This window comes from Rhinolophus hipposideros (assembly GCF_964194185.1).
Source record: "Rhinolophus hipposideros genome assembly, chromosome: 6".
NCBI lineage: Eukaryota > Metazoa > Chordata > Mammalia > Chiroptera > Rhinolophidae > Rhinolophus > Rhinolophus hipposideros.
In genome coordinates this window covers 24,642,976-24,670,272 of record NC_138052.1, presented here as the reverse complement: position 1 = coordinate 24,670,272, position 27,297 = coordinate 24,642,976, and the positions used below count along the sequence as shown (strand labels likewise).

The window sequence follows — 27,297 nt, the reverse complement described above, 5'->3', positions numbered from 1 at the left end:
CCTTGGAAGTCCCGAATGTGTTAGAGTTGTGTCATCTATCTATTTGATAACTATGTCCTGAACTCCTTTCCCCCGACTTACAAAAATATTTTCTTCAGAGAGCCTTGTGTTCACAGGAAGGAAGAAAACCGAAGTGAAAAATTTCCTTCAACTTTGAAACAGAAGATATTAAAAGTTTAAAAAAAATACTGAGTGTTTTAAACTATTTTGCAGCCATTTTCTCAGTTGAACTCCCCATTGCAAAGCTTTGCAAACGCACGCTGTATTCGCGAGGAACAGGAGGAAGGCGACAGAAGCACTGCTTGTGTTACAGATTCTGTCTGACAATACTGCCATCCTTTAACGGGGTTTTATTTAGTTATTACAACTATCTCTCTGTAAATGACATTTAGGATTATTTAAGATTATGTTGTAATCCTTCTAATCCTTAGTGCTTTAAATTTCAGGCTAAACACCAAAGAGCAAAACTAGCACTTAGCAGGAATGTTTAAAAGATGTGATTTGAACATAAATCTTTTTATTCACTCCTTCCCTGATGAAGACCTAGTGTTGCTCTTAACTAAGAAAACTTGTACCACAGCTCATTACAAATCACTCGGGTGCTAAATGTTTTCTCAAGCTACATCGAACTTGTGATGGTCCTTGAGAATTATGCTAAATGCAGAATTAAACAAAAGTTAGCAGCAACGAACTATTACTAATATAACTTAGAATTTGTAGGGCCTCTTACAAGTACAAAGTGTCTGTGTCTGTGTGTGTACGTGTGGAAATGGTCACTACTCCCTAAGGTCAAGCTATTAGATGTAGACATATACATATAGATACAAATACATTATATATGCATATATGTATATACATTTATACTTTTTATACACATAATATGGCTTGTCTACATATACTGTATTATAGAGATTGCTAATACTTTTTAAAGACATATTATTTACTATTAAGAAGTACCAATTAAGCAAAGACTGTTCTGTTATAAAATATGGGCACGTGTTTTGAACTCAGCTTATGAGCATCATTCTGATTTCCTGAAAGTTGTTGAATACCAAGTCGTAATACTTAATTAATGTTGTCACTGGTATGTTACCATGCACCAATCAAATAAGACTGAGTCTACATCAAGAGTTGAATAAAACTGACGATGAAGGAAATTTGGCTTTTAATATAAAAAGAAAATGAACAATTCAATTGTCCAAACGGCCTGAAATTCTTCCTTTTTTTGGTCTCAAATGCGTGCTCTGAGTCTTTCAAGCATATCTTCAGGCACATAATTTTTGGTTTGTTTTCCTATTCATTTTAAGTTTGACTTCTCTACAGACACTGCAATTACGTAGCATATAATTGCTAATCCATCAACTTTTTAAAGAGAGATTTCAAATTTTAAATTATTTCTAATTTTACTCTCCTTTGATTATTCTTGAACCCCAAATCTCAATAGCCATTTGCTATCTGTAATCTATAATTCATAGACTGAGAATGAACACTAAGCCTAATTCAAACTTGGCATTCTAAAGCTATTTCTAATGTAGCATATCAGCTGAAGCTATGGTAGTCTTTTTCAGTCAGGAAGTAACACTTCATTATTCTGTAGGTAATGAAACCCTTGCACACACACATTCATACGCCCAACAATGGCTTAATACCATGTTTTTGAGATATAATCATGTTTTTGCTGATCATTTGAGAGGTAGACCAGGTAATGTAGCTAATCAAATATTGATGCAAGTCATCTAGCTCTAGCTCTCTGGCAAATCCTTCCCAATGCTTTCTCGTTAACAGAACTATGAAAGCTATTTGTATTGTTATTTCTGAAAAGGATTATTCTCATAGTCTGTATCTATGGATACATATTAGTAAATCTTACCTAAGCTCATGTGTTTAGGTGATAAAAGGATTTCAGCATTGTGAGAAAATCACGATTCACCCCAAAAAGCATGATGCAAGAAATGAAATCTGAATCTTTCTTTAGCTTTGCTATTCACAACATCCTTGTTTCTTTAAACTAAAGGGCACAAGACTAAAACAGATAAACTGGATATAAGAACACTGAGGTCCCATGAACTGCTCAGGTACATTACAAACAAAACTAGCTGGCAAGATTGTCACTTCTAAAAAGCTACTGAAGGTTGGAATGGTTTTTCATGTCTTTGGACGTAGCTATATTCAGAAATATGAAAAATAAGTAAAAAATATAACAGGAGGTACTTAGTCACAAAAGGTTAAGCTATACATATCTTACATATAGGTGGTTTAAAAGTATATCTATGTTTATTATGTTTATAGCTGTGTAAAATGGTACATAAATTTTTTTCTTCAATATTTGCAGCTCTGTATATATCATACATACTCGCCGATCATCCTCATTTGTAATCTAATTTAATTCTTCATCAGGTTAACAGAAGGAACTGAAATAGCTGCCTTAGCCCAACTCTAAGGGTTTCCGTTGTCCAAGAATTATGTCTATGTCAAATTTTCATGTCTTTATTTTATAACATTGGTGATTAGGATGATAAACGCACAGTACATAACAAAACTGAACCACTTAGTGCACCCTATCCAGTTCAGAACTCATACTGATCATTTAGGTTGTCACACAGGTTAGGATTACAACCTCTAAATTTTGTTATTTCTGGCAGAAAAACAAAAAGAGGAAGAAATTGGGTGACAGGATATATTATTAATCTATAATTCCTCACTTTAGAACCAAATTTATTTTTCCTTCTTGATTCTTTAAATTCTCTTTCTAATAGCTTTTGGCTTTAGTCTTTTGATTTCTAAGCAAGTATGTTTAGTTCTGTTTTCTTTGCTTTCTTATTTTGGTAAAAAAAGTTGTCATATCATAAAATGAATACCTGAATAGAACATTACTAGAACCAGAAAAATAATTTATTCCAGAATATGTTGAAAGTGGTAGGTATTCTTTTATATTAACATGGGTCCAAATTATTTGGATAAATCTGAATTAGCATCTGGACAATGCAGAACAAACTAGAAATCAGTTTTTTTCTCCCCAGTGAAAGTTTAGGTAGAAAATGTCACCAACTTATAGCTTCTAGAAGACCTAATATATGAATTTCAGTGATGCATTTAAGAAAAGAACTGACTTTTCTTTAAGGGTCAAAATGGTCTTAGAAGACATTTAATATATTAATTATAACAATCTAGTTCCTTGGATACTAAATGTATTATAAAATACATGTATAAATGTGTTGGTTACTTTGGAAATATAAAAGTAAATTAAATTTTATATGAATATAGAAAAAGATCAACTGCCATAATCTACAGTTATTAATTGCCAAAGGGATTTTAGTAACATCATATGTGAAATGTTAACCTTTCCCATTTCCTTTTTTGCAAGGATTTATCTAGTTATTTTCATTCAATGAAACATGACTGAAATTATTAATCACAGTTATTTTTTTTCAGAAAATTAAATTATGCAATATGAAAAGATCCAATGTTTATAGCTTTTCAGGTGTCCACATCCCCCTAAATCACACTGGTAAATATAATTTATAACTCGGAGGCAGGAATGACAATGAATGTAAACAGTTCATCGTAATTAGTAAATCTTACTTCATGCATGTCTGAAAATTCTACTTTAAATCTATTTAAGTCAAACATTCTAGGTTTGAACCCCAAATAGCTAGAAAACACATCGCAAAATTCAATGACTTTTGGGTGTAGAATTAATCAACACACAACATATATTTTGTGTTTAGAGAGCAACCAGTCATGAGGGAAAAACAAAAACCCAAATTCAACAAGGAAGATAAGTCAGTTTTTCACAATAACCTTCACACAACTGGTTGCATATGAAAATGCACATGAAAACATAACAATACAGTAGTCTTATTTTGATTACCCAAGAGACCTCAGATTTAGAAGGAATAGGAATAAATTGAACATTCTTACCTGAAAGACGTTCTTTCTGCTTGATTTTTCCTTGGCCCATTCAATATGTGCTCCACACAAATCCACACTTTCTGGTTTGTTCCCAGTTTTCTGTAAACAGAATGAAATAAGAATAAAAAGCATACAACATTGGTGAAACATGTCAGAAAAAAATAAAAGTTTATTGAGTTAGCAGCTATACATATTTATAATATAAAGCCTTTCTGTTTTGTTTTTTCGGTTTCAAAGAGATATCTGAACTTTCATGTTCTGCAGAATTATTTACAGCAGCGACGACATGGGAACAACCTAAGTATCTGTCAGGGGATGAATGGATAAAGAAAATGTGATATATATGCATACATACACAATGGAAAAGTTACTGAGCCATAAAAAAGAACGAAACATTGCCATATGTGACAACACGGATGAAGCTTGAGGATGTTATAGTAAGTGAAGTAAGACAGACAGGGAAAGACAAATACTGCATCTCATATATGTAGAATCTAAAAAAGTTGAACTCATAAAAACAGAGAGTGATTACGAGGGGCTGGGGAAATGGGGCGATATTGGTTAAAGGGTACAAACTTTCAGTTATAAGATAAATAAGTTCTGGGGATCAAATGTGCAGCATGGTGACAATAGTAGACACTGTACTATGTATTTGAAAGTTGCTAAGAGAATAGATAAATGTTCACAGCACACACACACATAACCATGTGAGGTGATGGATGTGTTAACTAACCTTAATGTGGTAATCATTTTACAATACATATGTATATCAAATCATCACATTATACACCTTAAACTTACACAATATTGTCAATTATATCTCAATAAAGCATGAAAAAAGGAAGAAACAAATTGAATTAATGTCTATTAAGTGCCAACTGTGTCTTTTAGTTCACTTTTTAGACTTTTAAGACTATACACATGTTTATTTGTATGTAATATGTGATTTGGACCGAGTTGATTATAGCATACGCTTCCTTTTACACAGTACAATATGGGTATTACTTTAAAGCTGTTTTTACTTCTTTAATTCATAATAATCAATTAATGGGAATATCACCTACACTTCCCCCTTATATTTTTATTTAATTCAAGTGAATTATGTTTATATAACTTTAAATTTGCATAACTGCAAATATTAAACAAAAGCTTACCAGTTTGGGAAATGTCTTTACTATTTTTAAAGAAAATGGTGCCATAACTCAAAGGCTCCAACTATTTTCATATGTTTCGAGCTACTCTAGTTATCTCTGTAGATAAATTTAGTACTTTGCTCAAGCCACTTTTCATAGAATACTTTAAATTTTTAGAATATAAAACAATATTTTTATACAATGTTTTTAACAGCATGAAGTTTAGGTTAAAAGATGAAATTATGCAAGAATGGTAAAAATGTTAAAGGAAATCTGTCCATAATTGCTGCCTCATAGCCACCATGAACAATTCTATCAGTTTAACAGAAATAGACTATTTTTCAGATAAGCCTGAAATCTACTTTTTTATAGTTAATTGTGAGTGTTTTCTTTTTATTTGGCAACACAAAATTATTATTTTTTTTGGAAACATTGATAAGCCAGGCATAACTTTCCTTCAGAATAAATTCAGCTCACAGGACAGCAACTGATAACATAGCTTTCCTTTGTTATTTGGTAGTAAGTAACCAATCAAGATGAGTGCGGCTCTTACAGATGCTTCAGTCCGTGAAATACTCTCATTGTTTCATCCATACTCTGCCACCCAGGTGATCACTACTGTGCAAAATCTCAAAGCAGAATAATGATCATTATAGTGTGATATATGACATAGAAAAATTAAAAACAACCTGCCTCTTCTGTAGTTAATTAAATTATGGGATACTCAGAACCAACAAAAATAATCATCAAGAGTATGTAACAAAAGGGATGATTTTTCCCGTATAATGCAGTCAAGGGGAAAAAGATAGAATTATTTTGTATAAGAAGCATTTTTATGCGCCACACACTCACTCTAAGTATTTTACAACTATCAGTTCATTTAACTATTTTAACAACTGTATGCAGCAGGTACTATTATTTTCACCATGCTCCTGCTCCAGAAGGAAGCAAAAGTAAGAAAAGTCCCTAGAATGGTTAGGTAAACTTTTCCAAGGTAACAGAGGTAGCAAAGGAGGAGCCAGGATTTAAGTGTGAGCAGTGTCACTCCAGAGTCTGTTCCTAACCACTATGTAGTCCTTGAAAATTGAACTTACACTATGATCCATACTCATGTTAAAATATGTCACATTTTGGGAAAAGATATATATATATATATATATATATATATATATATATATATATATATATATATATGCCTTTCTTACAAGACTCTACTACAGATATATTGATATTGTTTCTGCCGTTCTCTGTTAAACTTGATTTTTCTATTGGGCTTTATGCCACCTGTTCATCTGGAATATCTCCCAATCTTTATATGGCTGACCCCTTACCCATCAGGTCTCAACTAAATGTCACCTGTCAGAGGTCTTCTCTGACTGGCTTATAGAAAACAGCTGCATTCCAGGATTCCTGGTTATGTTCTATCTGACTACATGTTTTAATTTCACCATAGCCCTCCTCCAATCTGAAATTAACATATTATTTTTATATGCTGTCTGTTTTTCTCCCACTAGAACTAAGCTACCTGACCTGGGGCCTTGTTTGCTTTTTCCTCCACTATTTTCCCCAATGTGTGGAACAGTGCCTGACACATAGTTGTTGTTCAATGAATATTTGCTGTATTCATGAATGAAGGAAAAATACCAAAATGCAACTAGATTTTGTGCTTTGGAAGGCAGGTTTTATCATCTTGAAATTCCCAATTTTATAACAATTAAGATTTATAGTTGGTTTAAAAATTAAACAATCTTTGCTTTGTGATTTGGAAAAGTGATGAACAGTTCAATAGTCTCATGTGGATTGAACCTAGGATTTCACAGAATCATTCAATAAACATTTATTGCATACCTATTATGTGTCAGTGTCCTAGCTGCTGGGCTGGGCACTGGGATCCCAGAGATTAAGAAGATACTGACTCTTCCTTTAAGATTTCCATACTAGCTTCAGACTATATAATTTTCTATACACATTCTCTTTATATATGTGGAGCTAAAGGAGAGCTATTGGTAAAAAGCAATCTCAGCTTCCCCGGTGTTCTCACCATCTAGTTCAGCTCTGACAACCTATTACTATTCTCATCAGCATCACACACTAAATCCCAAGGCACCCAGCTTGGGTTTATCTCAATGCTAACTCTGCCCATCACTCTCAGTTACCTCCTGGTACTCATTCATGACTTTGTCCCATCCCTTGTATTCTTGCTGAGCACACTGCTTCACCTCCTCTCCATTTTAGCAACCTTCAATCAACTTCTCTCTAATGAATCCCACATTCTGAGATTTCCTTCCTCTCAGCCTGCTATTTTATTTTTGACATTACTGAAATCAGCAGACCTTTGTGCATTCTCCCAGTTGCTCAAGATTTTCCTGGTGTTACTTTCTTTCATGTCCAGGCCTCTGTCCCTGATTCAGCTTCTTTCTGTGTCAGTGTCTGTCTGTCTGTCTCTCTACTGCATTCAATGATCCATTCCACTTTCTAATCCACTTTTTCTTCTTCTGTAATCTTCCTCATATTCCCTAATTTTGGAAAAATAACTGTTGACTACTCAGTGTACATTACAAATAAAATAATGGCCACCTTCTCCATCTGGGCTTCTGACTTTACTTAGCAAAACTTTTTTTTTTTAATTGTGATAAGGACATTTAACATATCCATGAAATCATTGCCAAGACTAATGCCATGAAACAGCAAACTTTTCATGTGTTCCTAGTCACTTTTTGCCTTTCTCATAACACTTTTCTCCTAAAGCTTTACCCCTTTCAGTTGGTCTATCAAATGGCTTACTCCTACTTCACAGAGATCATAGAACCCCAGTGCTGGAACATTCATGATTCTTCCCACATTCATAATTAACCTGTATAATAAAAATGAACAAACAAATGCAAACTTGAATAAACTCCTATATGTCTTGCCCTCTGAACACTTTATATCAATTTTGCATTTATTATTTACAAAAAGTGAAGTTATTAATATTGCCTTAAATTTTCAAGTGAAGTCACTCAAGCAGGGAGTGTTAAATGCCTTACATAAGTTGACACATTTAATCAGCGCCTGAGCTATTCACATTTATGTGACTCCAAGTCCCAGGTTCTCAATCACAACACACACATGGTCCTCCCCTCCATAACCATCCTTTCCTCCTATTAGTCACTTAAAGCCCTTTCCTTAGGTCCAAAAATAACAATTCACATTTTGTGTTTCCCCTTTGCAAGTATCATTGTCTTCCAGTTTCTCTCCTGGCTCCCAGAATTCTGGGCCTGGGTCTGTGTAGTCACTCTGTCTGATGAACTCCATGGCTGGGATGAGAGTGGAACTGTGAGCGTCGAAATTACCTGGCCTATCAATGCCATCCAATGCATAAACAACTCACAAGGCTTGTCCTGTTTTTCATCACAGGGAGGGATGCTCTTTCTTTGGTCCAAGGCTTTTCCTGTCTAGTTCCTAATCCATCTCATCTCATTCCTCTTTTTCTGAGTTATCCCTCTTCTCCTATTTTCTCAATCTCCCACCCTCAAATAGATTACATCCTTTAGCCTATATCCATGCTCAAGTCGCTCTTGTTTCAAAAAAAGAAATAGAATAAAGCAAGCATCAACCATATAATATCACTTTTCTTAATCTCACCTATTTCTTTTCCATGATCACCAGAATTTTTCAGTTTTCTGCAGCCACATTCTCTGCCATGTTCCATTCTCCTCTCAACCCACAGCGGTCTTTTTAGTCTTTTCCTTGACTAATCTAGAACATCTTAACCGTGAAGGTCAACAAAAACAATCTGATGGCTTCTCTCCCATCAACATTCTACTTTAATTTTGTACTATTAAATTCTGCTAGCCCCTCTCCTTTAAAATCCTCTGTCCTTCATCTATGGAGACATTTTCTCTCCAAATTCTTTCATCTTTTATACTCTCCCTTCTCTGATTTTTTTTTTTGTTGTTGTTGCTGTTTTTGTTTTTTTCCTTTTCTTCACTGACTTCTCTTCCTCTTCCCACTTCTTAAATGTTGGTAATCCCTGGGTTACATTTCTAGCCTTTCATTATTCCTCATTGTTTCCATGGTCCCTATGGGTTTTGGACTTGCTTCCGGTCTGATCCATTACTTACAATATGTTGACTCCTCAATGGTTCCTTTAGCCTCCAGTCCCCTCCTATGTGCCAGACTGTATTTTCCAACTAACTACTGTGCAAATTAATAAACAGAACTTCATTCAAAATGGAGCTGAGAGGCTAGAAGAGAGAACTCTCACACACTTGTCACGGAACACACACTACTGACCCCCAGGAAGAGACATACCTTGCATCTCCAACAGGAAATTATACTACTTTACTACTTTACCTCAGCAGAAAAAAGAAAAGATTCTTCCTTGCCCAGTAACAGTTCAGCCAATGACAGACTGCCATAACTCAGGCAATGAAAAGTCACTATACTTTTTAAACTCTCAGTTTCCTCAAATGAACTCTGTTTATAACAGCCCCTACCAAATCCATAATAGAGTTTTTTACTCCTTTTTTTTTCTGGACTTGTACCTGGTTCACCATTAGACCGCATATCTCAAATTGCAATTCACTGTTGTTCCCAAATAAACCCATTTTGCTGGAGACATATTTGACCATCTATTTCTTTAAGGTCAACACTACTGTTAGGACGTAGCACAGATGAGTCAGTGAAATCATTGTCTTCTTCTCAGACTTGCCCCCTTTTCTCTATTGCTTATCTTGTTTAATCATTTTTTATCCACTTAATTTTTTTCACTTTCTTAATTCTCCCCTTTCTCTCACCACCCACAACCAAAAGGCATAATACAAAGCCTGAATTCCAGAAGTATCTTCACCTTCTTCATCCCATGACCACAGTCTCATTTGAGATCTTCTTTTCTCTCATCTGAATTCTTCTCTTTGGCATTTCCTCTGAGACTGGTCACCTTTTTTTTTTTTCCTAAAACACATTCTCACCAAATTTCCTCTGGAAGACTTACTATCTACAGAATAATATACAAATCCCTTAGTGGAGTACACAGACTCCTTTTCATCGTCCTCAACCCTTTTTTTTTTTCATTCCATTCATTTCACCATTCTTCTACAAACCAGCTATGACAGTTCCCAAACTGCAATCCGTTTTTACAGCTTTATACACAAGGGATATGAGTAGGCATGCATACTTTTTATCTGGAACACATTTTTCTCTCTTCAATCCACTCTCCTTGCTAGCCATTTGCCCCAATCCTGATCATTTTCATGATGTAACTCCAAAATAATCTCCATGAGGCTCTCCTTTGCAGGCACACTCACTCATTCCTTTTCACCATTTCCCCTACTTTGAAACCCAGTTTATTACAATTATATTTGTTATCCACATACCGTGTTTCCCCGAAAATAAGACCTAGCAGGAAAATGAGCCCTAACATGATTTTTCAGGATGACATCCCCTGAACATAAAGTCTAATGCGTCTTTTGGAGCAAAAATTAACATAAGACCTGGTCTTATTTTCAGGAAAACACAGTACTAAAACTACTTTTTGATGTGTCTCTTTTTCCCAGCTATATAAAGAACAAGTTGGGTTTGTCTTATACTTCTTTATTTTCCCAAAATCTAGAGAAATGGCCCAAAATAAGCACACAATAGATATCTGTTAACTATTGGATGAATTTATGAACTGGATGGAGACTACAATGAAAATTTTTCAGATTCATTTGAATGTATTAATAAGTAACCATGAATAATACATCTCAGAATGACAGCTTAAAAACTGAGAAATATGTAAGAAGTAAAAGCACAACATTTCCATTTATACTGACCTTTAGTAGAAACTGATCTTATGGCACAAAGAAAATAATAGAGGTTTGGGCTGAATTCAAAAAGATGCCAGAAAAAAGAGATTTGAATAATATTCAATCAAATAAAAATATCAATTTCAAGAACTAAAAAATGAAATAAATAGAGGATGATATAAAATTGATCCTCATCAGTAGTTCATTTTTACAAAACTAAAGCAGAAAGACCCTAGGCTTGAAGAGCAAAGTTAGGAACTAGGTTTTATTATAAGGAAATATTTTTAGTATTTAAGCATTGTTAAACATTGGAATAAGTTGTTCAGAAAAGCCATAAAATTCATTTGGAAGACAATCAAGAGTTTATTCAAGAAGATTGAAATTACAGAATTCTTTAATGGAAAATATATGTCTGATTCTACAGCTTATAGCTGTAGACATAGAGAAAGTCTGCTAATGAACCGCATGATGCCAATGGATTATATTGTACATCATTATAAAAATATACTTTAAAAATTGACTAAATGCGGATTTAAATATAAGAGTATACTTATCTCTGGGGTAAACTTAAAATGAAAATGACATTTTGAAATATTTAAATAGAATTATTTAAAAGTCACTGCTTCTGGACAATAAAACATAAAACCTCTTTGTTGAAGCAATGTTAAGTCGTTGAAAATTGACCTTAGGTCTTGTCCACTTCTGATTTTTATTACTTTCTTAGTCTATCTTTATCATTTCCCAATAATAACTGACAGGATATTCTCTCTATAATATATTTTTCTGTGACTTAGATTAAACCTTTGGGATTAAACTTCCTATATTTCTTCATGGGATATCTGGGCTCTTTTAATGTATATTAAGACAATATCAAAGGCCAGATGCTCGTTTGCTTGATGGTATTTTCTACGATGAAGATGGAGCACATGTGTGGGCGACAAATGACTGGGTCCCTCATTCTCATATCCTTATTACTAGATGTGCGGTGTTTTTTTCTGTTTTGTTTTTTTGTTTTGTTTTTCTAATGACACGGCTCAGATTTTATGAAACAGATTATTAACTACCATTTTTTAATTTATGATTAATTGCTATTCCAGAACATAGACTCAGATTGTCCTTATCAGTTTGAAACACGAAACACAAAATCTGTTTAGAGGAATTAAGTTTTGTCACTTGGTTTTGATACTGGAAAAATCATTCATGGAGGAGGATAAAATTCACTTAAAAATTCTCATTTCGGCAAAGTGATTTAGGAAAGAGTGCTGAATGGATACCTGATCTTATTAATGTCTAAAGTATGGCCACTGTCAAGATAGCAGAGGATACTTTGATTGTAAAATGTGGGTTTTATGCATATGAATATAAATGATGCTAATAATAACTGAAATTGTTTCTACAGTGAAAGTTCTCAGTACATTACAAGATCAAATCAAGCCAGATTTGCAGAAAAGCAAACCTTTTTAGTGATTTTGGGCACTAGAATGCTATGTGTTTGTTTTATTGTGGATTGTTTATCTGTTTGTTTGTTTTCAGTTTGATTTTTTGAGGAGAAAGTATTCTCTCCTTTTCCAGAAATGAATATTTATTGCATTTACTGCTGAATCAAAATCTTGCTAGAACAAATATAATAGCTTCTATTTAGTCTACTTTGTTGTATGCTGATATTGTCTTACATTTACATTACATAAAAAAAAAAATTCTGCAAGATGAGTAGCTTCGGAAGAGTTTTGCTGCCTCAGATGCCCCCTCAGAGTCGTTCCTTAGACCCTACTCCCCTCAGTCCACCTCAGATCTCCCTGTAGATAACCAGCCCTGATTGGGCCTCTATAGTCCCACTTCCTGAGGATGACCAGTCACCTTCTTGGAGTGCTAGCCCCTCCTTCCTGGCTGCCAGACTGCAGATAGGCGTTTGGCTTTCCAATCACTTCTCAATTTGGATGAAATGCCTTTTTACAGAGTATAGGATCTGGCTTTCTGTGTAGCCATCCAAGGGTGAACCCAGAGTCCATATAATGCAGGCAGTAAAGACTGGATGGTAAACTTTAACCGAAAGGAAGCAGGAAATGGGAAGAAGCACAGCAGATAAATTCCTTCTCCTTCCTCTGCCTATGCCTGTCCAATGATGCTGTGTCTCTCTGAGGCTCACTGTAAAGGCAGCATGGTAACACATCCCCTCTCTATTTCGCATCATTTCCTGCCTTTCTTCCTTTATCCTTCACTCTCTGAGTACTGGATTCACTTCTCCAAAATGAAGCTTGGATGCTTAGTTCAGGCTTTGTTTTCTAGGAAATCAGGGCTGAGACAATTGTTACTTTCCTTGTGGCAGAGCTGAATACTCATAACTCTCCATCAAAAGGTGTGCTGTGCTCCTTCCCAAGTCCAGAGCTGTCATTATGAAGCAGCTCACCAGACAGAGATTCCATGTTTTTTTTTTTTCCAGCCCCCTTTACATCAACATAGCCACATTACTCATTCTCATCACTCAAATGTGAGCAAAAACAACGTGATACACTTCTGGGCTCCTGGATTAGAGTATGTAGACCTTCTCATGTTCTCTTTTCCTTTCCTTCATTTGACACTGGGGCATGGCAGAACTCAAAGATGGGAGAAATAACATATAGCAGAAAACTAATCAGGAATAACTGTTTTAGACTGTGGTATGAGTAAGAAATGAGGTTCTGCAAAAATTTTGGATTGTATTTGGACAGCAGATAATATTCTCCTAACTGACAAATCTTTATATTATAATTAACAAAACTAAGACAGAGATATACTGCCATTAAGTGGCAATTTGGCCAATTGAATCCAAAATTCTACCTGGTTCCAAAGCCTGTTTTCTTAACCAATATATTATATTTCCTCATGTAGTAATAATAACAATAATAATAATAATAAATATGACTAAGATTATCATTGCTATGCACCAGGCATGTTACATCAATTTTCTCACATAATCTCACAATGTCTTTATGAGGTAAGTACTTTTATTAACTCCACACTAGGGTTGAGATATCCAAGGATTATAACAAATAAAATGTGGACCTGTGATTCCTAAACCAGATGGTCTGACTTAGAAGACCCTATTTCTACCTAATATGGTATACTGCTTCCCAGTGCATTTCAATTTAGTAGTGAATTTTTATGGAAGACTAGATACATTTATTCAGTAAATTCAAAAATGCACCGTGGAGTAAAAGTCTATTTTATCTTGGAGAAATGCAAGCTCTAAATTAGATGTATTACATTGACCAAAATGATAAACCACAGAGAGTCAAGCTTCATAATTAAAATAGTTTTCTGAGAGAGCCTAAGGTGAGGTTTATTGGACAGTAAGCTATTATCCATTTATAAAGCATCCTATCAATTTCATAGATTTTTGTGGTTATTAAAAAGTATGTAAGATACAGAATTTATTGTGGTTAATGGCCATATCTTGAAAAAAGTATAACCAGAAAACATGGCTTCATTTATAGTAATATTGATCACTTGATATCATTTTTTTCTTACAAAGTTTATGTTAATAAAACACTAGAATTCAATTTCCTTTTTTTCTTCTTTGCTTTCCATCTCCACCCATCATCCTCCAGATTTTGGAGTGTTATTTTTTTCTAAATTTTAAATGCATGATGAGGCCACATGATAGTGCATTCTATGGCTATGCTAATAAACTGCCCAATGATAACCATGCTGACTCTGCCTGAGCACTCTGATTATAAGAATCAAAATATTAAAGGAGATTTAAAATGCCTTCATTAGGCTAAGGTTGGTAGATCTATTGTTTGCCCTTCCAGTTTTTATGATCTTTTTGAGCAGGGATCTGAATAAGGGCTGAACACTCACTTTACAAAGATAAAATCATTCCATATTCATTTTGCACAGAATACTCAATAATTCATGAATAGGTTTCTGATTGAAACTATTTTCATCTTTTTGCTAAATGACATTATTTTACTCCCATAAATAAGTCCATTTTGTTATTAAAATCATACTACAGTGAATGAGCACTAGATGTATCACATTATTTAATTAATGCTTATGTTCGTTATTTGCATTGGAAGTAAATAATATTAAAAAGTAAACAAATTATTTTAATGAGAACTTTTATATCACTCTTTTTTTGCTTTCAAGGTAATGGCTGAATGAGTGGTTTGAAAAATTTAATAGTTTATTAAATGCCTTGGAAAAGTTTTCTATCATTTGAAGTAAAATTTGCTCGTGTTTGCCTCTGACTAAAAGTATTAGTACAATGTAAAGTAAAAAACATAAAAGTAGCCCAAAATAAGTTACATACACAATATGGAGTTGCTCCATACTGAACATACTGACTTCAAAACCAAATATTTTTGGGCGAGAAATATTTCTTTAAATATTTATAATGCTTTTAAATCTATGTTAAAAGTGACACTATGTTTCCCGAGAGCACTCTGATAATTTTGACAGAAACAGCTGATGATGGTAATAAGATCTACATATTTGGTCTGATTTTGGATGGATGTGGCAATGAGATATTTCTTAAACTAGAAATGGACTTTGCACATGTGTGTATTTTAGTAGGATACAACACTAAACATGTATTCCGGAGACACATGAAAACACTTCTAGGTTTGCTACTGGTACTCACTGATGAGCTGATACACCCACGTTCTTGAGATAGCATATATTTAGTTCTTCTTAGATAAATGGACTTGCATGCTTTCTTTGTATTAACACATCTTTAGAAATGACTATACTGTTAAAAGATCAAAGGCATATGAGACTACTAAAATAGTTTCTGAGTGAAAAAATGCCCTGTGATTCATTATATGCATTGGGCCATAATGATGACAAACTTAGCCATTTTGCTATTTGCCAGTAAGAACATAGTCCTCATTGTTCTCATCTATTTCCATAGATTTTTAGAATTTGTCAGTCAGATTATTTAACAAGTCCTGTCTTCTTTTTATAAAAAGTAGACAAAAATATATCTTAATTTCCCAAACCTGTCTCTGCAAACTCTGAATCTCTCTTAGTTTGAGGATATTTAGTATTGATTACAAAGGGCTCTCCAGTGCCTAAAGAATGAAATCATCTCTTCTTACAATCCTGTTCAAGGTCTTTCATAAGATGATTTCATAGTGACTTTCTAACCAAATTAGAATGCCTAATGTTCCACAATGTTGTTTCTCAACTTATTTTGAGGCAATCCCTTACTCCAAGTGCAGACAACTTATAGAGGAAGCACAAAACGGTCTGGATTGGGCCACATCCACACTAGACCTCAGGACACCTCCAAAAAACATTTTCAAGAGCAATGACTGGCACCTAGTATGCACAGGGCAAAGCAAAATATTAATACATATCTGTAAAATAAATCAATTTAGGAATTAATTTCCCATATTTTATCATTGCTACTCCTTTATTTCTATATAACCCCCCCTTTCTGCATTGAAATTGTATTCATCCTTCAAAATCATACTCAAATATCACTTACTCTATGCATATATGTAAAATCCTTTGCAAATGGAAGCAATCATTTTCTTCTCTGTGATACCATAAAACTAATCTACATCTCTGTTCATGCCATTTTGGAGCAATTATCAATGTCCATTTTTTCACTACAACTACTCAATGTAAGATCATACTTTCTATTTGTTTCTATGCCCTCAAGTGAAAGATCTCAGTCTGATTCATTTTTGTATCTTTCATAACACCTAGCATAGTGGGTTAAACATCGAGGACACTCCATTCTGCTATCTGCAGAATGAACAAATGGAGAGATAGATAGGATCAGCATTCCTTAAAACAACAGTCCATTACTTAAAAAGAATTACTTGTAGCTAACTATATGATTCCCCAGCACATTTTCTTATATTTTTTATTACTTTAGTCATGTTTTATTATAATAAACCTACATGTGATTCTGTCTCTGCTTCCATACTATAAGAACCTTGAAAGGAGAGATCAGATATTATTCCTCTGGATATCTCTAGGGTTTAAAAAAACATTGTGTGACACCTGTTAACAGTTAATTTGTCATTTAATATGTAAATGAATGGTTGCTCTAAATTACAGAGCTTCTTCCCCATTGATCTACCAAGTTTGTTTATTTATTTATTTATTTATTTATTTATTTATTTATTTATTTATTTATTTTAAGCCAGGCACACAAATTTGCCACATCTCATGCCTGGAGTCAACTGTCTATTCCACATCAAGCAGAAGCTCTAAAATCACAGGGCACAGCAGGTACCTAAGAGGCAAGTTGCATTTAAAGTGCTGCAACCTTGGAAATACTTCACTCATACTAAAGTAGGGCCAGTGTACCTGAAAAATGCAAAGGGTGTGAGTAAACACCTCAGAGGATAAATCAAACTGACAATTCTTATTTCTTTAGGACTTCTCTAGCACCAGATGAAACAAATAATATTGTAGGTCTTTTGAGGCAACAGTTTTGCTCATGGTCTAAATGAGATGAAGCCATGATCCTAGAAGTAAAGGTTTCCTCTCTTCCCTTTTCCCCATGTATTTGTTAATAGATTACTCTGGGGTAAAGCGGTCTGGAGAATACTGACATACCTTATTAGAGATTTGCCCCTAGTAGTAAATCTCAGCCTATGACACTCTTCCTAGTCCTTTTCTTTTATTCTATCTTCCAAACCAAACTGAAAAACTTATTTCTCTTTTTAGCACACAGACCTTGTGCATTCTCAGTTTAATACCATTGTTCATAATTTTTACTCCACTGGAATTCCTTGCCTACAAATCTCTCACAGTAAAAGTATAATCATCCTTCAAGGCCCAATTCAAATATTCACAGATGTGAGCTCTCCCTCCTTTAAATCTCAAAAAAATTCTTCTATATTTCTTATTTCATCTCATCCTATTTTTTGGCAGAGATGCTAAAAGCAAAGACTGTATCTTGATTATTCCTGATTATATCTCTATGCCTTATATGTAGCCCTAACGAGCAAGCTGTTCATTGTAGGATTTCAATACATATTCTTATGAAGCCTTTTCCCACCAAGGCTTATATAAATAGCACACAGTTGATTAACCAAATGCATATTTAAGTGAAAGTAAGGTATATTGTAATGAGCAACTATGTTATTTGGATCAACTCTCCAACTAAACACAATGAAAAATGCTGGATAAATTGTTTCAAATTACCTTAAAAGAAAAAAAAAAGGCTGAAAAGATAGTGGAAACAGAGAGGGGAAATATTTTTTGGAAGTGGAATCTAAACCCAGAGAGAAAAGCTGAGAATATCAAATAAACGTAACTGCACTTTGCCTGAGGGCATTTGTTTAATCTACACATTTGAAGGTTGGTCAATCAACCTCACAAAATAACGGAAAAAGTACTGCTTGAGATCTTATGAAAGGATAAAGAAGAACCAATATTAAACCTGTTGTCTTTCTCCAATCCCAAGAGACTATAAAGAAGACTGCCTTTGTAGAGGAGCAATGTAAAAGAAGAAAAAAAGGAAGAGTAAAGAATAATTCTGTCAGAAGCTGTAGCACAGCTGTAGCTCTCCTATTATGTACATATGGCCTAAAATTTTTAAACTGTTACTGTAGATTGAATTAATTACTCATTGATAGTATCCTAGCCCTCTGACAATATTGCAAAACAGTCTGGAGTGGGTTATATTTATCCCAGGCCTCAGAGAACCTCCCATGATGTTTCAATAATAATGACTAGCACACAATCAAAGATAACCAGACCCACAAGGAAGAAAAGCAACGTGAATGAGAACCATTAGAAAGAGACAGACACAAACTTTAGATTCTAGAATCACAAGACACAGAATATAAAACAACTATGCCCCTAATTTTAAGAAAATAAAAAAGTCTTAAAAATAGTTTCAGGAAACAACTATAACAAATGATATAGTAAGTCTAAAAATGAAACAAACTTCTAGAAATGGATATTATAATAATTACTGAATTAAAGAATTGGAAGGTAAATAAAGAGAAATCATTTGGAATGCAGTTCAGAAAGCTAAACAGGAAAAAAAAGGAATGTAAAACTTATGGAGGATAGATGTTTGATTAGAGGCTTAGAAGAAAATAAGAGAGAAAATGTAGAAGAGGCTACATTTTAAAAGATAATAGCTGGAAATTTTCTAAAATATATTAATGACAATTACATATAATTTTAAGAGGCCCAAAAATCCAGGCAAGAAAAATAGAAAGAAACTGGCATCTGGATACATGATGGTAAAACTAGGGAAAAACGAAAATAATGGAAACTATTATGAGGAGCCAGAGACAATACCATGACAGAAAACAGTGGAATGATACATCTGATGTGCAGAAAGAAAATAACTGCCAACTGAAAAGTCTATATTCAGAGAGAATATTTATTTCCAGAATGAGGGAGAAATAGAGACATTTTGAAACAAGCAGACATGGAGACAGATTGTCACTACAAGACCCTTACTACAAGATTTTCTCAGAATATACTTCAAACAGAAGGAAAAGTGATCCTAAAAGGAAGGTCTAAGACGCAGGAAGAAATAGTAGCAAACAGGATGGTAAATATTGGGCAAATGGAAACCAACATTTACTATATGAAAGAGAATAAATAATGTCTAGTGGTGTTAAAAAAGAAAGAAAGAAAGAAACGAAGGAAGGAAGGAAGAAAGGAAGGAAGGAAGGAAGGAAGGAAGGAAGGAAGGAAGGAAGGAAGGAAGGAAGGAAGGAAGGAAAGAAGTGTATTAAAGTACCAAACAGCAAAAGCATATACATTGGGAAGGGAATAAAAAGACTAAACGTAGTCTAAGGTATTATAATATTTTGGAATAGGGTAAAGGATTTCATTAGCATTAGTCTTTGGTAAGCACCAATGTTTTAATCCCAGGTAAACCCCTAAAAAAACAGAAACGAAGTGTATCACTAAACCAGTGCAGAAAAATATAGAATAATAAAAATAAATAAATAAGTAGAAAGAAAAGCAAGACATATTTAGAGAAACAAGCAAAACCAAACAGAGCATATGCTGTGATTCTATTTATATAAATTCAAAACCAGACAAAATAAACTATATTTATTAACAGCTATAGACATAGGTGGAAAAATAATGAAAGGTGATAAAATAATGACTACATGCAATTTAACTCTGTGGCAAAGGAAGAAGGTGTGATGACATAGGGACAAATGGTGTGATGTGAGGTGGGGCTTCTGGAGGGGCTGACAGGGTCTATATCTTGACCTGGGTGGTGGTTATATAGGAGTCTGATGTATAACTGTTAAAATATACATATATGTCTTATACATTTTATTAAAAAATGGTTTCTGCAATATTTTTCAGGGACAATATTTTAAAAAATTTAAATATTGAGTTACAAATCAGAATGTATAAAAAGCTATGAGAATATGAACACGACCCTTTCCTTCATAGTCCGGAATATCCAGAGCTAGGGATGTTGGTCGCTTTCAAATTCTCCTCCTCACAGAAGAGCCAGCCAGTCTGGACCAAATTTTCTCTGGTGTGAGGTGAAGTGAACAAAACAGAGACAAGTACCATGGGTGCCAAAAAAATGTATATACATGACCTGTATTCATCTTTTGTTGTCGATATATATTGAGTATTACAATTTTAATACAGTTTTTTCCTTTCTTAAAATGTGTATACTTTTTGTTTGTTTGTTTGTTTGTTTGTGTGTTTGTTTTCTTGGCACCCTCTGTATGTGTAACCATAGGCAGAAAGACTAGGGAGACAGGGGAGAAGAAAGGAAGGAGGAGGTGATGTCATTCTTTCAGGGAGACAGGGGAGAAGAAAGGAAGGAGGAGGTGATGTCATTCTTAAGAAAAGATGTAGCTACCAGAGCAGCCAGAACTAGATTTTGGTGGTGGAGAATAGACCCAGGATGCCATCTGGTCCCTCAGGGGGAACACTAGCTAATTGTAATGGATTATAATATTATTAGCACACAGGCAGGGAAAATCTCCACCCTCTGTGCTTCCATGACAGTTCCGACAAGAGTCAAATAAGGACAAATCCCGACTCCCAACAGGAAGGAGAGGTCACTGAGGACCCACCTAGGAATGCCTATAAAACCACACCTAAAACGTGAATGTTTCATATCTTCATTTTAGAAGTAATAAATCCCTAAGTCTCTTTGTTCTTCTGTGCAGTAGCTCTTCTCCTGGCCTGCCCGCTCCCACTATTTGAGGAGTATACTAACTTCTTTTCTTTTAACAAATCCACTGCTTGCTTGGCTTTGCTTGGCTGGCTTACTTGGTGCGTCCTTGAATTCTTTCCTGTGATGACACCAAGAACTTGTTTTTCGGCAACATATGCACATGTAGAAGGAGCCTGTGAAGCTCTAATTTGCACACACCAGTGAAGTGATTCTGTGTATATTTTCAGGGGAAGGCAACTTTTGATAAAAATGTGAGTAAATTATGAATTGAAAGAACTTCGGTGAGAATGAAAAATAGCCAAACATGGAATGTGCGATCAGGCACAGCGTTTTGTGACATGCTACAGGGAAGGTGAAAGCCGTAAGGGTAAGTGCCAAAGGAAGTAGAGGCGGGTCCCAGGAAAATGTACATGGATATGAAAGAGGTTACCTCCCGAGCCCCAGCTGGAAGGATGGCTTCATTTTCAGAAATTTTCAGTACTCAGACACAACATTTTATACAGCTTATGAGTATATATTTCTTGGAGGCCATACATACTGGTGTTCTTTGCATTAATATATTTTCTCTTCTATTCACGTCTGAATTATGTAAAACTAATGTAGTGTAAAACTAATATAAGGGAATAATATGTTATAATTATATTATAATCTAGATCATGTATTATAGCATATAATAAATATATTTATACATTTAATAGAGTATGTTGTAATAGAATATGATAATTATTTATGGTTATTATGTATTTTTTGTTTGTTTTAATAATTAATTTCATTCCTGACTAAATGTGGGACAGATCAGTATCCCCATTTTACAGATGAGGATTCTGAAACTCAAAGTTGAATAACTTTGTCAGCTCCTCAGGGGCAAAACTTGTCAGCTCCTCAATTCCCTGTGGTTGAACTTCAAAGCCTTGTTCCTAGCTACTTTGTTGCTTTGTCTCACCACTGCATTAACATTCAAAGAGCATTCCTGTAAAGATTAAAATGCCATTTACTCTTTTAAACCACTTTCTGCATTCACTCAGGCAGTTTCTTTCTACTGACCCCTTGGAGGGAATGACTGACTTTTTCCCAGAAGCACATGAACAATACCAGAACAAGTGTTAGGGGGTTCAAGGGAAATTCAGAAATTTGGGCATAAATCTCTTTCAAAATAAAACCACAGCATCTTTAATCAAGGCCTGGCAATCAACGTATCGTTTCTCTGAGACTGAAGTTGGTAAATGTGGGCTATCCCACTAGGCCTTTAATATTTGGTTAGAAATGGATCCAAGAAGTCGACTAGCAAGACAATTCATGCAGTACAAACATGAATCTGTAATTCTCTTCCCTATTACCACAAAACATAGCTAGTTCCTGCCCTAAATTCACTTTGAAGACAAGGAGTGCTTGGGAGAAACTTTAAGAGCGTTGAAAATCAGGCCAGAAGGAATAAATAGAGACTACCAAAAAAAAAAAAAAAAAAAGTTAACAAATATCTTCTAAAAGTAAAATTTATTGTCAATTTACAATTCTGAAGTTTGAACTTGGGGCATGCAATTAGTAGGCTTACTTACCATGTTTGCCTATAATCTAAAAGGAAATCTTATTTCACCTCTATAAAATCAAGCATCTGATAATTCTATCTCCTCGTGTGAGGAGATTAAAATAATAAAATAAAAATAAACCAAATGCTTTAATTTGGGATCTAATCTCTCCCATTTTCCCAGCACATTCACATACACTCTCCTCCAGCAGAATTCTTCTCACCCAGCAGGACGAAGACCATCTTCTCAGCAGCCAACCTCAGTTAGGCTTTCCTGACTTCCTCCCCCTCAGAACTCATTCAAAGGGAAGACAAAGGACCTGTGAGTGGATGGGAGCTGTTTTGTGCCCAGCCCTTAGGGGTACTTTATTTTTCTTAAAAAGATTATCTCAACTTTACTGTAGCCAAAAAATAAAAACAAAACAAAACCCTAAAATAAATTTCTGAGGCAGTTTAAATTAAAAATACAAAGGCCTGAGATATATTTTTAATTTATTCATAATTAGTTTACTGATTGGACAGCAATGAGGCTCCAAAATCAGCAAACCACTTGGGGATAAAGGCTACTGCAATTATCAGAAGCAAGCCAAATGCTACCTTTTGTTCTTACTAAAAATCTTCTCCTTAAAAAAGAAAAAAAAAAGAAAGAAAGAAAAATCTCCTGCAGATGATTTTCTATTTCCTATTTAAAGAGGATTACATAGCAAACATGACTAGTGGCTGGAAAGCAAAGAACTTTCCATCGTTTTATTATTTGCCAAATACAAATTAGTTCATTGTGGTTAATTCCTGCCAAACTACCCCTTTCCCTGCCACCCATCAGGCCAACGAGGTATGGCAGGTTGGTTCCTGCCCGCAGTCCTTCCTAATCAAGAGGCTGTCAGATATGCTGCCTGCCCACTGTCTCCTACATCGTGTGGCAGCTCTGGTGTTTGGGCAGCAAAGGTTCGAGCTTGAACTGCCCCGGTAACTATTAATAGCTCAAAATTGCTCCTACATACTATTACTGTCAAATCTCTGTGGGCATATATGAGGTTCTCCTCCAGGTACAATAAAGACACCCTACAAATTTCACTTTGTAATAACTATAGGATACAGAAATTGTATTAGCTCCATTAGATAAAGTCATAGATGTATTTGGAAAGGTTAGCTGGATATAGTGAATGTCACAGCTAGACTAAGATAAAAAATCACTTTGTTAACTTAGGCTGTTTCCTCATTGGTAACACCCTAAATTAAGGTGCCATTTATAAACAGTTTAGTATTATTTATTAATGTGTGAAGCACTTTATAGCATGCTAGATAACAACTTAAATTCATGTATTAAAGATGCACATACATGGTTTAATACGATTTACGTCTTATAATATTCTTGAAAACAGCTTCCCATAGTCTCATTCGTTAAGCATTTATTGCTAATGCATTTTATAACATACTTTATAATACATTATTTGAGCAAGTCGCCACATTTAGCAGTCATTTCATAAATAAGAATAAAGCATTTATAAATGGCACCTTAATTTAAAGTGTTACCTTCGTATTACTAGATAGCTGCTCACCATTCATCTTATTTCATGATTATTCTCCAAATGCACCACTTAATAAAACAGACACTAAGTTCTATTTTCCCTTCATCGGATTAAAAGTTTATTGAGTTGTTTCCTCCATCTGCTTTCAGATGTTAGTAGCTTGGAAGCCTGAGTATGATTTCTGCTAAAACCAAACTTTTAATTCAACAATATTTCTGTAAAGAAGATAATAGTAGAAACAGAAAACTACCTACCATATTAGATAGAGCCTGTTGCTTGGATTCTTTGTAAAATTCAATTTTTTGACTCGAGAGAACAATCCAGGAAGTAGACCAGTTTTTCCTTTGGGGGAAAAAAAACAAAAAAAAAACAACAAAAAAACAGAAAAGATCATTATCACTCGAAGTAATTATTCATTGATATAATACGAGCAACATTTCGAATGACTAGAGATGATCTTTATTAACTAGAATTCCTGAAAGTTTTTGCTTTATTAAAGTCTATAGATCGTATGGAATTTCGGTAATAATATAGACATTATATCATTATTAAAACCATGGCATTTATAGTAAACGTTTCTCAATTACTAGATCCTTCCCAAATCCTTTCAACTACTAAAAGTCCAATTTTTGTGTACCCATGTTCTATAAAACATCCACTCCATAAAGAGTCTGTTTCTACAGCAAGCCAAAGACAGCAAAGCGAAATGGGAATCAGAACGCCTTCTTTCATTGTTACTTCTCTTCATTAATTTCGTATATTTCAGAATCTGAAAAACTAAACAGCTAATGTGTCACTGCTTAAATCAAAAGACTTTTTAACGTTGAATTTCACTATAAATAAAAAAAAAAACACAATGCAAATAAAAAAGAGTGGAATGCTTTTTTCCCTCTTTGCCAATCAAATTGGCTGAATTTGAAGGAATAATACCAAGGGTTCCTGAATGTGTGGAGAAATGGATTCTCCCATACAGTTTTGGTGGGAGTGTAAACTAGCACATCTTTTCTGGAGTGAATTTGGCAATATGTTTTTTTAAGAATCTTTAAAAGTGTGTATATCTTTTGACTAAACAAGTCCATTCCTATGAATTTCAATTTATACTAAAGAAATCATCTCATAAGTTGTCGCTTTGCCCTAGTGCCCATTTCTCCTTTTAGGTATCAGCAGCACCAAGGGGAATTAGAGCAGCCCTAGCCTTCTCTTTATGGAGGTCATAATATTAGATGGCCCCATAATATAAAAGACAGCTCCAGATAGAGAAGAGAGAAACATTGGAAGGACTGCTGGTCTAGATTGGGCATCTTTTCTTCCCATCCCTTCTTTTGGCTGTACGTGATCAGGGAGTACGGAACACCCTCAGACAGTATGGAACCCATATTTAACCTGCCTGTTATAGTTCCCACTATATTTTTCATCTCCTGGCAGGGAGATACTATGCCTTATTTGCTTCCTGTCTATAGCAAGCCCTGAATAAATGGTTCTGATTTGAATCTGCTTCAGATGTTGATCTTTTATAAAACTTTTTGGCATTACCCTTCCCTTCCTTAAACTTGGAACTGGAACTGGTTAGAACTGAAGCTGCATGAAATTCAATTATCTCATGGTTCTCTATTAGAACTTTGAACTGCTGTGAAATGTTCCCTGTTCGGGCTCTCTCATGAACAGGCCAAACGGTAAGAAATGCAGGGCTTGGAACCTTAGTAACATGAATTGTTCTGACAGTTAGCAGATAGTGCTATTTCATTTTGAATTTATAAACTTCAAATAATGTCTTTACGGTATCAGAATAAGAGTAAAGCTTTTTCCAGTTGGTCTAAAATAACTTTGTTTCAAAAGGAAGAATAAAATGCTGGTGTCATCTTTTAGATGCCCAATTTCATTTCATTTTTTCATGATCTCTTTAAAAATAATAATTAGCATAAATTATTTTGAGTACCTAGTATACGTTTGATTGTCTAGTGGAGGTTTAGCTTCACGGAAAAGGTGATGAAGGCACTTATATGTCCATTTCCTAATACGGAAAATAAGGTTCAGAGAGAGTAGGCAACTTAAACGAATATATTAGATTTAGAGTCAAACCCAGTTTCTCTGAAGCCTGTCATCTGTTTCCTAATTTATGCCGTCTTTTTAAAGGATTAAGCAGCACTATCTTGGTTAAGGATTCCACCAATGTTAGATTTTGTCATAGTTTTAGCTGAAATACTCAAATTATAAAAGTTGGTGTGCATAGCCTGTAACAAGGGACAAGCCATTTGTACTCTATTATGAACTGTTTTACCTGAAGAGAATTAGAAGTATTGGGCAGAGGGCCATGCTCCCAAACTCTCTTCTTCCCTTAGAAGTTGCGCTGACTTAAAGGAGTCACAAAACAGGCCATTCAGCTCCTCATAAGAAGCTAGAAGCAGAGGTCTGCTCCTAATGGCCGCACCTCTGTCTCTTTCCTGTGAGAGGATTATTCTGGTTTGTGATGAGCAGACTCACCAGCATTCAGGAGGGAGCACAAACCCAGAAAGTGAGTCAAAAGCCTCTAGTCCAGGAGTGACTGCAAATTTACTGAATGGGAACAACTTTTAATTTATGACTTAAGTTGGAACCTCCTCTCTCAATGAAGTCCTCTAGAGACTTGACCATCATCCTTACAATCCCTGTCCTGTCCATTTCCCATCTGATGGGTTTGCTTCATTGTGTTGCCTATAGTCCTCAGGATATCAGTGGAAGAAGTTTTCTGACCCAGTTACTCTAACACACGGTGCCTTTTGGATGCTATTGTCAGTTCTGGAGAGAGTGTGAAAAGGTTCAATTGGCAAGGGGTTGTTGTCCTGACTTGAATGAACTTTTAATGTTTTCTGTATGCAACCAAATCCTTTTAGGTGACTGTTGTCCAGTATACTGAGTGACAACTCAGGAAGTAAGTAACTCCTGCAAGTTTAGAGGCTTAGCCAGAACAGGTGAGTGTAGCAGGATCTGATGAAACTTTTAAAATAGACCTTTTGAGGATGAAGCAGTTTTCAAAATGGAAAGTAAGACCCTCTACACCCCTAGTTCTCTCAAATAAATGAACACAACCCCTAACTTCCTAGAGCTTTTACACTTCTGGGCACAGAATCTGACATTTAGGAGGTGCTTATTAATTTTTTTTAAAATAAAAGAATATATAGGCTCTCAGATTTCAGGAGGGTCACACACCTAGATTTTTCCTGCTCTTTGTTTGCTGGACTATACAAACATAGACTACAAAAAGACCCACCTCCTGCAATTCCCTTCTTTGTTCCCTAGTTCCCTAATGTTTTGATATGTCATTCCT

The 27,297-nt window shown here is 34.8% G+C and overlaps 1 protein-coding gene across 4 annotated transcripts in view; it reads right to left on the bottom strand.

Moving 5' to 3' along the window:
- Window positions 1–27,297, bottom strand: part of ARHGAP15 (Rho GTPase activating protein 15) — a 625,881-nt gene that overhangs the window by 498,593 nt on the left and 99,991 nt on the right. For 3 of the 4 annotated variants that reach the window (XM_081052847.1, XM_081052846.1, XM_081052848.1), the window contains 2 exons: window positions 24,248–24,335; window positions 3,922–4,011 (listed from right to left, as the gene is read on the bottom strand). In XM_081052847.1, coding sequence (XP_080908973.1) covers window positions 3,922–4,011; window positions 24,248–24,335 — 178 coding nt within the window. Of the gene's footprint in view, window positions 1–3,921; window positions 4,012–24,247; window positions 24,336–25,929; window positions 25,999–27,297 lie in introns of those variants that run through there. The other variant, XM_081052849.1, reaches the window with a different exon arrangement.